This window comes from Petromyzon marinus, chromosome 59 (genome assembly GCF_048934315.1).
Source record: "Petromyzon marinus isolate PM22_M1 ecotype Great Lakes invasive population chromosome 59, UKy_Petmar_22M1.pri1.0, whole genome shotgun sequence".
NCBI classification, from domain to species: domain Eukaryota; kingdom Metazoa; phylum Chordata; class Hyperoartia; order Petromyzontiformes; family Petromyzontidae; genus Petromyzon; species Petromyzon marinus.
In genome coordinates, this window is record NC_133725.1 from 5,040,899 (window position 1) to 5,056,736 (window position 15,838).

At 51.1% G+C, this 15,838-nt stretch overlaps 2 protein-coding genes across 4 annotated transcripts in view; one reads left to right on the forward strand and one right to left on the reverse strand.

The window, feature by feature from the left end:
- The first annotated feature begins 2,683 nt into the window (after positions 1-2,683).
- BRD3OS (BRD3 opposite strand) lies at positions 2,684-10,157 on the forward strand. The gene is made up of 2 exons (XM_032976366.2): positions 2,684-2,772; positions 8,205-10,157. Exon 2 carries the CDS (start codon positions 8,269-8,271, stop codon positions 8,590-8,592), a length of 324 nt encoding a protein of 107 aa, XP_032832257.2. The 5' UTR covers positions 2,684-2,772; positions 8,205-8,268; the 3' UTR covers positions 8,593-10,157.
- LOC116955446 (calcium-binding mitochondrial carrier protein SCaMC-2-B-like) overlaps positions 9,023-15,838 on the reverse strand; it is a 52,731-nt gene continuing 45,915 nt past the window's right edge. For all 3 annotated transcript variants that reach the window (XM_032976527.2, XM_032976526.2, XM_032976524.2), the window contains 4 exons: positions 15,676-15,783; positions 14,299-14,466; positions 12,548-12,698; positions 9,023-12,170 (listed from right to left, as the gene is read on the reverse strand). In XM_032976527.2, coding sequence (XP_032832418.1) covers positions 11,980-12,170; positions 12,548-12,698; positions 14,299-14,466; positions 15,676-15,783 — 618 coding nt within the window. In that variant the 3' untranslated portion in view covers positions 9,023-11,979. The remainder of the gene's footprint in view (positions 12,171-12,547; positions 12,699-14,298; positions 14,467-15,675; positions 15,784-15,838) is intronic.

A 15,838-nucleotide genomic window follows, 5' to 3' on the forward strand; every position in this document is an offset into this window, starting at 1 on the left:
ACAATCCTCCCACGGCTGGTATTTGTGGGGGTTATTTGACCATACTTCACCAGAGTGGTCAGTACGGGGGTGAAGGAGGGCGAGCATCGATGTGGGCGGTGCATAGTACTGACAAAAGACGCGCCTCCCCCCCACAGGACAGCCTGAACAGATACCGGGCAAGTGCTGTTAGCGACCACATGAAGGCCGGCACCACGCCCGTCCGCCTTTGTGTGTTTTTAGTGGCAATGGTTACACGTCGCACGAGTTTTCTCATTTGAGGCCGAGTCGACCTACAGGAAGCCCGGGATCGGCTCTGATAATCGTCGCTGGTGTTGGCCCCTGAGCGGGAATCTGGGCCAACACCATGCAGCCCATACACCGTCTCGCGTATGTACAATTATTAAGATTACATTATACTGGTAGGAACGAAGTTGTAAACTGAGTGTACCAGCCTGCAATAGATTAATGTGTCCGTCCGTCCCTTTTCAATACTTTAACGAAGTGAAATCTCGTGCTGTTGGGTGTAAAATCAGCAATAGACAGCGCAGAGACTTGATATGTCTTATTGCACCCAACATTTGGAAGTATAACAATGTCATAAAATTGCGCAAAATTCCAATGTTCCTACCAGCCCACCCTGCAGGGACCTGTTTAGCGTTTGCGCCGTGTACCGAGCCAATGGAACGGCATCGTCTTCGGCACGGTGACGGTCGTTCCCAATGCGTGACACCGTCCGTGGTGCTCCATAGCTGCAGGTTTGGGTCGGTCGCCTGACCCCAAAATTGGGGTCGGCGTTGTCCATTTTCGTCGTGGAAGTTGGAAGACCCAGAAGGACGGGAGTGACGGATCCTCGGTCACGTGGGGAAGCGATTCACAATCGTCAATTGTCGACCCACTCGGCGCTCGTTGCCGAATTCGCCGTCACGTCGCTTTCGAGTGGCGGATCCACGCGCTGCTGGGTGTGACAGGACCATACACTCTTTGGTTCTATTCGGTAAAGTCACGTAGGTTAAAAATAAAACAATACAAATGCAAGTGATTTTTTGTTGTTTTTTTTTACCTACGTTACTTTACCGGATAGAACCAAAGAGTATGGATCCTTGCAGTCACGAAAGCTTCAAATCTAAAAGTGACGGGACATCTGCACGGAGCGGTAAGCGGCCGTCCATAAATGACGTCACGCACCTAGGGGAGGGGGGTGTGTCAGGCATTTGTGACGATGTGTGACGAAGGGGGGAGGGGTTTGAGAAATGTGACGTCACATAAAAATACCGCAACTTTAAATAAATATACACAACACGTTCCACTAAATTAAATAGACTTTTTTTAAATGTTTTCTCCTACAGCGACACATTAGATACGCACTACAATGACAGAAGTTTAAAGCGATTTGAAGCATTTCGATTTGAAGCTTTCGTGACTGCAAGGATTCATCTTCTTTGGTTCTTTCGGTAAAGTCACGTAGAATGAGAATAAAATAATAAAATAACACAATAAAATTCTCACAACGTTTCGGCCACAACGCAAGCGGCCGTCTTCAGGTGAAAGCTCGTCCACCGCACCCCGTTCTCCTCATTGAAGCTCTGTCGTCCCGACAGTTCTGTACCTTTCACCTGAAGACGGCCGCTTGCGTTGTGGCCGAAACGTCGTGAGAATTTTATTGTGTTATTTTATTATTTTATTCTCATTCTACGTGACTTTACCGAAAGAACCAAAGAAGATTTGAAGCATGTTTTCTTTTTAGAGGGGGGGGGGGGAGAGCTTTGTGACGTCATATTTGAGGTGGGGGGGGTCTGATATTTTGTGACGAGTAGGGGGTGGGTCAAAAATCGTCCAAAATTGCGTGACGTCATTTATGGGCGGCCCTTGGTTGTAGTCGCCATCGACCGAGGTACTCCACCATCGTCTCTTTGTTGAGCACTCTCCATGACCGGCATCGATGAATTTGCGCATTTTGATGTCGTCACATTTCTCAAACACCCCCCCCCACCTCGTCACACATCGTCACTAATGTCTGACCCCCCCGCCGCCCCCCCCCCCAGGTGCGTGACGTCATTTATGGACGGCCCCTAAGGCGGGGTGGGAGGATGGGGAGTTATAGAATGAATATAAATAATCTTCTTTGGTTCTTTCGGTAAAGTCACGTAGAATGAGAATAAAATAATAAATTGATAAAACAACACAATAAAATTCTCACGACGTTTCGGCCACAACACAAGCGGCCTTCATCAGGTGAAGGGTCGAGACTGTCTGGAGGACAGCGCTGTACCACAATAAAATATTGTGTTATTTTATTTTATCAATTTATTATTTTATTCTCATTCTACGTGACTTTACCGAAAGAACCAAAGAAGATGAATCCTTGCAGTCACGAAAGCTTTAAATCGAAAATAATATAAATTACAATGGGGTATCCATTGCCGGTCGGATTATCCATACGGTAATCAACTAACGTCATTGCAGTGCATTGTTCCTGTACCTCCCGTGGCGTTAAACTAAAAACGCCTGCGTGTTAAACTCATCCATTTAAAAACCAAAACCACGTGGGGCTGCGAACTCCACGTGGCACCTCCCCCCACCGCTCGGTTTCCGGTACTTGGCCAATGGGGTGAGAGCGAGGAGGAGCTAGGGGCGGGGGGCAAAGCGGATCAGGCTACGGTGGCCGCCTCCGTCCTTTTAAAAAAGAAAAACGCGATTTTTTCTCCCCTTGTCGCTTAGGGGGATAACGCGCAGCAGCAGCAGCAGCGGCGGCTGTGGAAGTTTCCAAGGCAACGCCGACGCCTCGGGCAGGCAAGTGGGGTGGCTGCGAAACGTCGTTTCCGTGTCGTCACTCAGTCGGCTTTGTCCTGGCGAGGGCGGCGGCGGGTTGAGTTGTGGCGGTCCCACACCTCCCTGGCGACAGACGCCAGCACTACGACACTACACTACACTATACACTACACTACTACACTATTACACTATACACTACACTGTACACTACACGATACACTACTACACTATACACTGCACTATACACTACACTATACACTACTATACACTACACTATACACTACACTATACACTATACGATATACTACTACACTACACTATACACTACACTACTACACTATTACACTACTACACTACACTGTACACTACACTGTACACTACACTACTACACAATACACTACACACTACACTATACACTCCACTATACACTACTACACTATACACTACTATCCTACACTATACACTACTACACTATACACTACACTATACACTACACTATACACTACTACACTACACTATACACTACACTATACACTACTACACTACACTATACACTACTACACTACACTATACACCACTACACGATAATATGCACTACACTATACACCACTACACGATAATATACACTACACTATACACTACACTATACACTACACTATACACTACCACACTCCACTATACACTACTACACTATACACTACTACACTATACACTACTACACTACACTATACACTACTATACACTACTACACTACACTATACACTACTACACTATACACTACACACTACACTACTACACTACACAATACACTACACTATGCACTACACTATACACTACTATACTACACTATACACTACTACACTACTACACTATACATTACGACACTACACTACTACACTACACTATACACTATACTACACTATACACTACACGATACACTACTACACTACACGATACACTACACTACTACACTATTACACTATACACTACTACACTACACTGTACACTACACTGTACACTACTACACTACTACACTACACACTACACTACTACTAACAATACACTACACACTACACTATACACTACACTATACACTACTACACTCCACTATACACTACTACACTCCACTATACACTACTATCCTACACTATACACTACTACACTATACACTACACTATACACTACACTATACACTACTACACTACACTATACACTACTATACACTACTACACTACACTATACACCACTACACAATAATATACACTACACTATACACCACTACACGATAATATACACTACACTATACACCACTACACGATAATATACACTACACTATACACTACACTACTACACTACACACTACACTACACACTACACATACACTACTACACTACACTATGCACTACACTATACACTACACTACTACACTACACAATACACTACTACACTATACACTACTACACTACACTATACACTACGACACTACACTATACACTACACTCTACACTACTACACTACACTATACACTACTACACTACACTATACACTACTACACTATACACTACACTATACACCACTACACACTACACTATACACTACTACACTACACTATGCACTACACTATACACTACACTATACACTACTACACTACACTACTACAATATACACTACACTATACACTACTACACTATACACTACACTATACACTACACACTACTACACTACTACACTATACACTACTACACTATACACTACACTATACACTACTGTACACTACACTATACACTACTATACTATACACTACACTATACACTACTACACTATACACTACACTATACACTACACTATACACTACCCTATATACTACTACACTATACACTACTACACTATACACTACTACACTCCACTATACACTACTACACTATACACTACTACACTATACACTACTACACTATACACTACTGCACTATACACTACTACACTACACTATACACTATACTATACACTACTACACTACACTACTACACTATACTATACACTACTACACTACACTATACACTACACTATACACTACTACACTACACTATACACTACACTACACACTATACACTACACACTACTACACTACACTATACACTACTACACTATACACTACTACACTACACTATACACTACACTATACACTACACTATACACTACTATACACTACACTATCCACTACACTATACACTACTACACTATACACTACACTATACACTACTACATTATACACTACACTATACACTACGACACTACGCTACACTATACACTACTACACTACACTATACACTACACTATACACTACTACACACTACACTATACACTACTACACACTACTACACTATACACTACACTATACACTGCTACACTATACACTGCTACACTACACACTACTGCACTATACACTACTACACTCCACTATACACTACTACACTATAACACTACTACACTATACACTACACTACTACACTATACACTACTACACTATACACTACTACACTACACTATACACTACACTATACACTACACTATACACTACTATACACTACACTATCCACTACACTATACACTACTACACTATACACTATACACTACACCTATACACTACTACATTATACACTACACTATACACTACGACACTACGCTACACTATACACTACTACACTACACTATACACTACACTACTACACTACTACACACACTACACTATACACTACACTACTACACTACTACTACTACACTACACTACACATACACTGCCACACACACTGCTACTACTACACTATACACACACATCACACACCACTATACACTACTACACTATACACTACTACACTATACACTACTACACTATACACTACTACACTAACTATACACTACACACTAACACTACTACACTACACTATACACTACACACTACACTATACACTACATATACACTACACTACACACTACACCTACACTACACTACTACACAACACATACTACACTACACTATACACTACACTATACACCACTATACACTACACTATACACTACACTACTACACTATACACTACACTATATACACACATATACTACTACACTACTACATTACACTAATACACTACACTACACTACCACAACTACTACACTATACACTACACTATACACACTACACTACACTATACACTACTACACTCCACTATATACACTACTACACTCCAACTATACACTACTACTATACACTACTACACTATACACTACTACACTACACACTACTATACACTACTACACTATACACTACACTATACTATACCTACTACACTACACTATACACTCACTACTACACTACACACTACATACACCCTACACTACACTATACACTACTACACTATACACTACTATACACTACACTATACACTACACTATACACTACACTATACACCACACTATATACTACACTACTACACTACACTATACACTACTATACACTACTACACTACACTATACACTACGACACTACACTACGCTACACTATACACTACACTATACACTACTACACTACACTATACACTACTACACTACACTATACACTACACACTACACTATACACTGCTACACTACACACCACTGCACTATACACTACTATACACTACACTATACACTACACTATACACTACTACGCCATACACTACTACACTACACTACTACATTACACACTACACCATACACTACTACACTATACATTACACTGCACTATACATTACACAATACACTACACTATACACTACTATACATTATTACACACTACACTATACACTACACTATACACTACTACACTATACATTACACTACACTATACACTACTATACATTATTATACACTACACTATACACTACTACACACTACTACACTATACACTACACTATACACTGCTACACTACACACTACTGCACTATACACTACTATACACTACACTATACACTACACTACTACACTATACACTACTATACACTACACTGTACACTACTACGCTACACACTACTACGCTACACACTACTACACTATACACTACTACACTATACACTACACTATACATTACACTGCACTATACATTACACTACACTATATACTACTATACATTATTATACACTATACACTACTACACTATACACTACTACACTATACACTACACTATACACTACTACATTACACACTACACCATACACTACTACACTATACACTACTACACTATACACTACACTACGCTACACACTACTACACTATACACTACTACGCTACACACTACTACACTATACACTACTACATTACACACTACACTATACACTACTATACACTACACTACTACACTATACACTACTACATTATACACTACACTTATACCACTACTACACTATACACAGGACTCCTCTAGCTCCTCCAGGGTAATCCCCAGCGTGCAGCTTGGCGAGCACCCGGATCGCACCGTGGTCGGATCCTGCAGAACCCCCGGCACGACACCGGCCAGGGAATTGTGCACGCACCCTGCAACTTGCTCCTGGGGTTTTTTTTTTTGCCAGACGTCCCGTAGAGTAGCGAATTGCAATGATGAAACCATTTGTCGGTACTACGACTACTACTCGTACGCTACACTCGACCATGTTGGCTCTGTCACGGCTCAAAAGCGATTGAATGTGTCGTGTGGGACTGCCACGCCTGATCCCTCCTCGACACATTTAAGTCTCATGGATATGTGTGAGTCTACGGGTCTCTGTGTGAGTCTATGGCTCTCTGTGCGAGTCTCTGGGTGTGTGTAAGTCTATGGCTCTCTGTGTGAGTATACGGGTCTCTGTGAGTCAATGGCTCTGTGTGAGTCTATGGCTCTCTGTGTGTCTATGGCTCTCTGTGCGAGTCTCTGGGTGTGTGAGTCTGTGGCTCTGTGTGAGTCTATGGGTCTCTCGCGACCCTCAGAAAGGGCATCTCACACCCCCAGGGGGTGGCGTGCCAGATACGACAAATCGCTAACCTTAAACACCCGGCCGTTCATAAAAGTTGAAGGCGGTATAGTACTATAGTAGTAGAGCAAGTCCAGAATCACTGAACCGGAATTGATAGTATCCTTTGGGTAAAGTCACTTGAAAGAATAAAATATGATAGCTTGAAAGCATTTAGCGCGGGCCCTTGAAAGTGCGGGGGCCCGTAGCTACTACTGCATATGTAGTAGCTGCTACTGCATATGTAGTAGCTGCTACTGCATATGTAGTAGCTGCTACTGCATATGTAGTAGCTGCTACTGCATATGTAGTAGCTGCTACTACATATGTAGTAGCAGCTACTACATATGTAGTAGCTATATGTGTAGCTACTACATGTGTAGCTACTTGTGCTACGAGGATAATCCGCCGCTGTTTTTTGTGCCCTTTCACTTACAGCCGGGAGGGCACGGGCACGATCGCCGGCCCAGCGAGACCGTTCCCAAACTCGCCGGCCAAGGGGATGACGACCACCGCGACCACCGCGACCACCGCCAGCGACGCGTGGGACGAGCCCGGCGACCCCGGGCGGGGCCATCCCCTGGCGGCCCTCGCCTCGTCCGAGGAGTTTGCGAGGACGCGGTACCGCGACACGAGCCGGCTCGTCTGGGAGCGCCAGCGGCACGAGGCGGCGACGTCCGGCCGGGCGCAGCTGGAGGGGAGTTACCTCCTGCGCCGGTGCGGCGTGTGGACGGGCGAGCGGGGCAACCAGGCCGTGCTGGTGCGGGGTTGCCGCCCGCCCGCTAGCGCCAACCCCGCCAAGTCCACAGTGTGCAGCCTCATGTGATGAGCGGTTTTTTTTTTTTTGGGGGGGGGGGTGTGGGTGTAGGGGGCACCGTGGATTTTTATAACTCTGAACGTGGGGGGGGGGGGGAAGATCCGTTGGCTCGTTCACTCGACCACTCATTCATTCGCACATCCATCCGCTCACTCGCTCGCTCGACCACTCATTCACCCGAACATTCATTCGCACATCCACCCGCTCACTCGTTCGCTCGACCACTCATTCACCCGAACATTCATTCGCACATCCACCCGCTCACTCGTTCGCTCGACCACTCATTCACCCGAACATTCATTCGCACATCCACTCGCTCACTCGCTCGCTCGACCACTCGTTCACACACCCGCTCGCTGGTCCACTCGCTCAGCGAATGGGCGATGCCATTCGCAAAACACAACAGACAGGGGTGGGGGGGGGGGGACGACGCTGTGCGTGCGAAACAAAAATGAACTTTATTAAATATAAACAGTCAAGTTTCTCATCGCAGTGAGCACTGATATGAAATGCCACAGGGGCCCCTCTGTTCACGTTGCGCGGAGCGGTCAGGAGCTCATTGCAGCGCTCGCTGGGCCGGTCGGCGCCCCCTTCCTCCTCCTCCTCCTCCTCGAGGTCGACCCACGGGCAACAGTCGCTCGCTCACAATAAATAACAGCCCCCCCAAGCCCCCCCAACTTCCAACGTCGCAGGGTTCGGGGGTACCCGGGGACAATCGAAATGCGCCTGCGGAGTCGACGGTCGGACTCCATCCACGTCTCCCCCGCCATCCGCACAATAAAGGAATGGGAATAGTGATACGCTCGCCACCCTGCGTTCTATAAAAACAAAAAAAAACTTTACGGGTATTTTTATTTTACCGGGTGTCAGGACAACCGAGCTATACGTTGCAGATATTTTTTTCAGGAGAAACCCGTCCATCGTCGCCGCGTGGAAATTGATATCGGCGAAATACACCGAACGCGTTACGTCGATATTCTGAACGCGTTCCGTCGTTTCTAAATGTCAAGGGGTAAAACCGGAGGTCCCGGAGGAAAAAAAAATCCACATGACGACAGGGAAGGAGAGTGAGAGAGAGAGACGCCGCAAACTCCAAATAAACAGCAGCAGCAGGCGTCAGGATTGACCCACGAGACCTCCTGTATAGCAGGCGAGGTAGTTAACATCTCGCCACCATTCGTCGCAGGTAAAACGAGAATTCTTGTCGCCTTCCTTGCGTTCGTTTCACCTGGGCTTACCCACCCCCCCTCCCTGCCTCCCGATTACCCCACAACGTCGCGAGTTGACTGCGTCGACGATGCACGTCGGAAAAAAGTTTAAAGGGACCCTCCAAGTCCAGCGTGCAGCGGCGACGGGGAGGGGGGCACGCCCCCCACCACCACCACCCCCCCCTTCCCCTGCCACAAGCGACACGCTAACAAAAATAAATCTCCAACAAAGTGTAAACTGCAGCACGGGCCAGGGTCGCTCGCTCAAAACGTTGCCCCTGTCGGCCGTAAACCGTTGTTTTGTTTTGCCTTCTGCCCGCCGCGAGGGTCAAACTCGCCTCGCTCGTGGGTATCGGGGGGGGGGGGGGGTAAAAAAACACAGCGGGCACCCCCCCCCCCCCGTCATTGCAGCTCTTCCTTCAAAACTCCGCCAGCACTCAACGAAGACTGACCTAGGTAGGCCGGCCGGCGGGAGGCGCACAGAGAGACGCGAGGAATGGAAGCGACGCCGTGATGCCGGGGAGGGGGCAGTAAGTGGGGGGGGGGGGGGCACCACCAACACTCCCCCTTCGTGCCCCCTCCCACGGGTCACAGCAGGGTCGGTGCTGGTCGCGAAGATTACGGACGGACGGACAGACACGCACGGACGGACAGACACGGACGGACAGACACGCACGGACAGACACGCACGGACAGACAGACACGCACGGACGGACAGACACGCACGGACGGACACGGACGGACAGACACGCACGGACAGACAGACACGCACGGACGGACAGACACGGACGGACAGATACACACGGACGGACAGACACGCACGGACAGACAGACACGCATGGACGGACAGACACGGACGGACGGACAGACACGCACGGACGGACAGACACGCACGGACGGACAGACACGCACGGACGGACAGACACGCACGGACGGACAGACACGGACGGACAGACACGCATGGACAGACACGCACGGACAGACACACGCGTTTGCCCCTCCCCACCCCCCCCAACAACTCCCTTCTCTTGCCTCCAGACGTTAATCTCTTTGCCAAGAAACACTCGTCATGTATATTTAAAAAAAAAAGACTAAAACAATAACTCGCGCTACACCGGCCTCTCGAGGAGCGAACAACAAACGGGCGCGGGATTAATTAAATTAAATAAATATGCCGCGCACAACGCAAACGCAAATAAAGTTAACGAAAAGCCAGCGCGCGATCAGTTTGGCCGCCGCGCGGACAGCCCGACAATAAAGGAGCGGCGGGGGGGGGGGGGGGCGCGTGTGTGTGTGTGTGTGCGTGCGTGCGTGTGTGTGCGTGCGTGTGTGTGTGCGTGCGTGCGCGCGGTGGGGGATTAATAAATACGATGCGACGGTGGCCGGTGGCCGGTTCTGCGGAAGCGTGAAATGTCGGTGGCGGTGTCGGAGCGGCGTCCATCTCCACCCGCTCTCCGGGACAAAATCGATCGTCGCTGTCGAAATCGCCCCCGCGTTGGGACCACCTCGATCCTTCTCCTCGTCCTTCTGCAAGCGGCAGGCGTGTAACGACGCGTCCGTGCTACGGGCTGAAAACTACCGTCGGCGCGTGCGACACAACGCGTGTCAAGCTATCCACGTGCGGAGGAGACCCACAGAGAGACACAGAGAGAGAGAGAGAGACTCGCGTACGCTGCTATACAGTTTTTGCACAGACCCCAGATGCCCGCATACGCTCGGCACAGACTTACAGGAGGACCCTTGAACATAAAACTACTACGCCACCAGCCACACAGGCCGTGTGCGGGGGTGAGGTGGGAGGTTCGGATTTTCTTTCTCAGCCTGCTTCTACCCCCCCGCCCCCCGCCGCCTCTGCCTCTTCTCCAGTCAGATCCACCACCGTCCTCCAACCCTCCCCGCCGCAGCCACTAGAGGCGCTACATTCACCAATGCGGTAACAACGCCGAATGATCGCCTTGCATCTGCCATCGCCCGGGGTGGGGGGCCCCCGATCGAGATCCGCGAGATTCCCACGGACGCCGCCATCGGCCTTTCTCCGTATCGCCCCCGCTTTGACCTCCGGTGACCCCGCCCGGCTGACGAGCACTGGCGGAGGAGACGGACGGGGCCCCCCAGGGCGGAGCGGCGGGAGGAAGGAGAGCTGGGCGAGCGGGCGGGCGAGCGAGCGAGCGTGCAGCCGGCCGCGGTCTCATCTGGACGTGACCCCGAGCGCCTGCTTGAGGTTCTCGTAGACCACGTAGCTGATGCTCACGGCCGGGATGACCTTCATGTAGTTGGGCGCCAGGCCGCGGTACAGACCCAGCAGCCCTTCCTGCCGCACGATGGAGCGGAAGAGGCCCACCATGGTGACGGGAGCGTCGCCCACGCTCGCCATCGACGCTGCGGTGGGTGGGGGGGGCGGGAGGGAGAGAAAGGGAAACGCAAACAGTTAGCCGAGTCCGAGACCCCGCGGTACTACGTACGTGTCTACGTAGAACTTCTTTTGCAAGTCAAGAGTCACCCATTTGTTCACCGACGTTGTCAACAAGTGCCTGGAATCTTCTCCAAGGTGGCCTCCATCACCCGGAGGCAGTACATTTTTTGTGGTATTGTTGCAAATTCTCAGAAGTGTTCACAGTTTTTTTTAAGCACCCTGTATAATGCAGCTTTTTTTGTTTGTTACACAAGTGTTAAACACACACATATATACAAAACGTCTCGGTGCGTCTCCATCTGTCTCCGTGCGCATGCGCAGGCGTGGTGGCGGCGCGTCTCACCGGCGGCCTGCATGCGCGTGCGAACGAGCGCCAGCGGGTAGCTGGCGAGCTGACCGCACGTGCAGGACACGGTGCCGCAGCACAGCAGCACCAGCACGCCGGGGTCGGCGCTCTCAGACTGGTGCCTCTGCAGCCACGCGTTCTTCAGCGTCTGCCGGGGAAAGGCACGGCGGAAACGGGCGTCACGACGGCGATCGCACGAAGGCGCCGTTCGCGAGGGTGTTTTTGGCCTACTCTTCCACGCCGAGCGGATACCTTCGAAGGAGGCGTGCAGAAGCCGCCCGCTCAAACTCGACCGCACACGGCCTGGCGATCGAATCGCTGCGGTGCACGCGATGAGAACAACTCGCATCGGGGCCCACAAAAAACGAATCTCCTCATTGCTGCGGCGACGACTGCTTCTACTGCCGTCGCAGCCTTTGCCGAAGCCACCGATCATCGGTCCGTGTTCTCAACATCCCTGCCATACCACAAACAGCCACCCCCTCTCATCATCAGCCGCTCTTCTCAATCTCTTTCGTCAGCACCAAGGCAATTGCGTTTCTCTCAAGGGCGCCAGGGTGGCGCAGTGGTTAGCTCTTGTGCCTCGCAGACGTAACCAGCCTGGGTTCGGATCTCAACTCGGGGAAACCGGTTTTTGTATGTTCTACATCTGTTCCACATGGGATTCCCTCTGGGTTGCCCAGAGTTTCTCCCCACAGCTGAAGTAACATACATTAAATAAAACAATTTATATTTTACCAGGTGTGGCCCGCTGAGCTGTACCAGCTCTTTTTTCAGAAGCGACCTGGCCAGCTCAACGAAGTGGAAATGTATAGCAGCAGCCACACACTCTTAAAACGCGTGATGTGAATTCTAAATGTGGGGGGAAAAAATGGGGGACCCGGAGAAAAGTCCACGCGACCACGGGCAGAGAGAGAGAGAGAAAGACACCGCAAACTCCAAACGCCGAGCAGACGGACCGACGGGGCGCGTTTGAGAGCCCGCGTTCGGTGGGGGACTGGCCGCTGTGTTCACAGCCGCTTCCTGGCAGGAGCCTCGCGTTCCCGTCCAGGCACTCATCACATCCCCCCCCCCCCCACCTGCCCCCCCCGCCTCGTCACTTCATCCCCTTGTCATATCGTTCCCTACCCCAAAGCGTCCCAGGATTATTTTAGCCGCGCGTCCCTTCCCCCCGCCCCCCCCCCCCCCCCCGCGTGTCCACCCACCTCTGATGGGCTCGGCGTGCTGGTGCTGCTGTGAAGGTATTGCAGGTCGTTGTGCTGTGTGCGATGTTTCTACCAGAGTGGGGGGCTCCCCACCCCCCCCCCCCCCTCCTCTCTCTTCTAAAGCGGGCTTCTATGGACTCGATGCTGACCATGCGCAGCGGTGCCAGCTTGTCTCGGCCCAAACATTATTGCCGTCACGCACGAAGCGGCCCTTGCGTTTGGACGTGAATGCGAATGAATTCTGCGTGCCAGCACGCGGTGCATCAGCTACTGCGTTTCAGCGTGCAGCGTGTTGTTGTACGAGCGGTGCCCCGGGTCTGCACTCGCACCTTCACACCGCTCTTCGCGGGTTCTTAAAAAGCCGTGTGGAAAGTCAAGAGGCTCGTATTGGAGTACGCTACGCGCATACGCGTGCAATGTGCGGTGTGCCGCCGCAGTAGGTGGTGCGTCTCATCAGTCATCCCCACCCCCCCCCCCCCCCCCCCCACGCCAACGCCTGCGGGGAGGGGGGGGGGGGGGGGGTCTGCCGCGTGACCCCCTCACCTCGTACACGGCCAGGTCGATGCCGGCGTAGGGGATGATGCCCAGCATGTTGGGCACGTAGCCCTTGTAGAAGGCGAGCATGCCCTCTCTGCGGAACACCTTCTTGGCGCAGTTCACCATGCCGTGGTACTGGCCCGTCTTGCCCAGCGTCAGACGCGTCTTGATCACCTGCGGACGGACGGACGGACGGACACGCCGGGCGAGGGAGGGAGTCGGTCAAGGGGCAGGGGGGGGGTCGGGCGACCCGCGGCTCCGAATCCGCACGCGGCTCTTCGAGGAGCCCCTTCGCGACGTTATTTGTCAAGGGCCGGCGGCCGCCTCGCACTCGCCGCAACGGCATTGCGACTTTTATCTCGTTACCGAATTCGAAAGCTTTAAAACGGCTCCGCTCGTTGTTTTTTGTCGACCGAGCCCCTTGGTCACGGGCAAACGGCTCGTGGCAAAACCGAGGCGGCGGGGAGGATTGAACTGGTGGCGTGGAGACAGCCAGCCTGTGCCGTGTGCGCGTGTGTGTGCGTGCGTGTGTGTGTGTGTGCGTGTGCGCGTGTGCGCGTGTGTGCGTGCGTGTGTGCGTGTGTGCGTGCGTGTGTGCGCGTGTGTGTGCGTGTGTGTGCGTGTGTGTGCGTGTGTGTGCGTGTGTGTGCGCGTGCGCCGTTGCCGCCGAGGTCACGGGTGTTCCACGCGTGACCTGTTATAACGAGTATTACCATTACGTAATCGCTGAATATTTTTTCACTAAAGTCACACTGTCGTTTCCACCCCCCTCCCCCACGTTGTGCTATCTGGCCTCTGGGTGTGTGGGGGCGTGGTGCGACGAGCGTGCGTGCGAGCGAGCGAGCGAAAGAACGGGGAGCGGTGGCGCAGCAGTTAGCGCTACGCTGCGCTACGAACCCGGTGATCCGTGTTCCGATTCCCGCTCACGGCCAACACCGGTGATGATTACGCTTGAACCGGTGCTGGGCCTCCCCTAGGTCGACTCGGCCTCAAATGAGTACCTGGTGCTGTCTGTAAACATCACCACTGGGGAGACAAAGGCGGCCGGGCGCGTTGCTGGCCATCCACCCCCCCCTCGTGTGCCGTGCTCGCTAACAGCACTTGCCCCAAACAGTCTTTTTGTTTATACGGGGGACCTTTGTGTGTGTGTGCGCGCGAGAGGTGCGCAGTGAGAAGGGCGTGGTGGGCGTATGAAGGACATAGGTGCAGTATGTGCAAGGTATTTGGAATATGAGAATGTGGGGTGTGTAGGACGGACTTGAGACGTGGCGTACGAAGTTGGCGCGTGCGAGGTGTGCGTGTACAAGGCACGCGTGTGAGGTGCGTGCACGCGAGGCGTGTGTGTGTGTGTGTGTGCATGCGTGTGCCAGGGTGGACCCTGACCTCGAGCGGGTAGATGATCGTCTGTGCCGTGGCGCCGGCGAGCGACCCGGCCACCAGCCTCTCCTGGATGCCCAGCGTCTCCTGCTGGGAGCCGATCAGCTTCTTGATCTGTGGGCGCAGGACGACAAAGAAAATAAATCGTACAATTCTAGATTTGAAGCTT

Coding starts and splice junctions, on each gene's coding strand:
- BRD3OS (XM_032976366.2), top strand. CDS start 8,269: ATGACGACCACCGCGACCACCGCGACCACCGCCAGCGACGCGTGGGAC.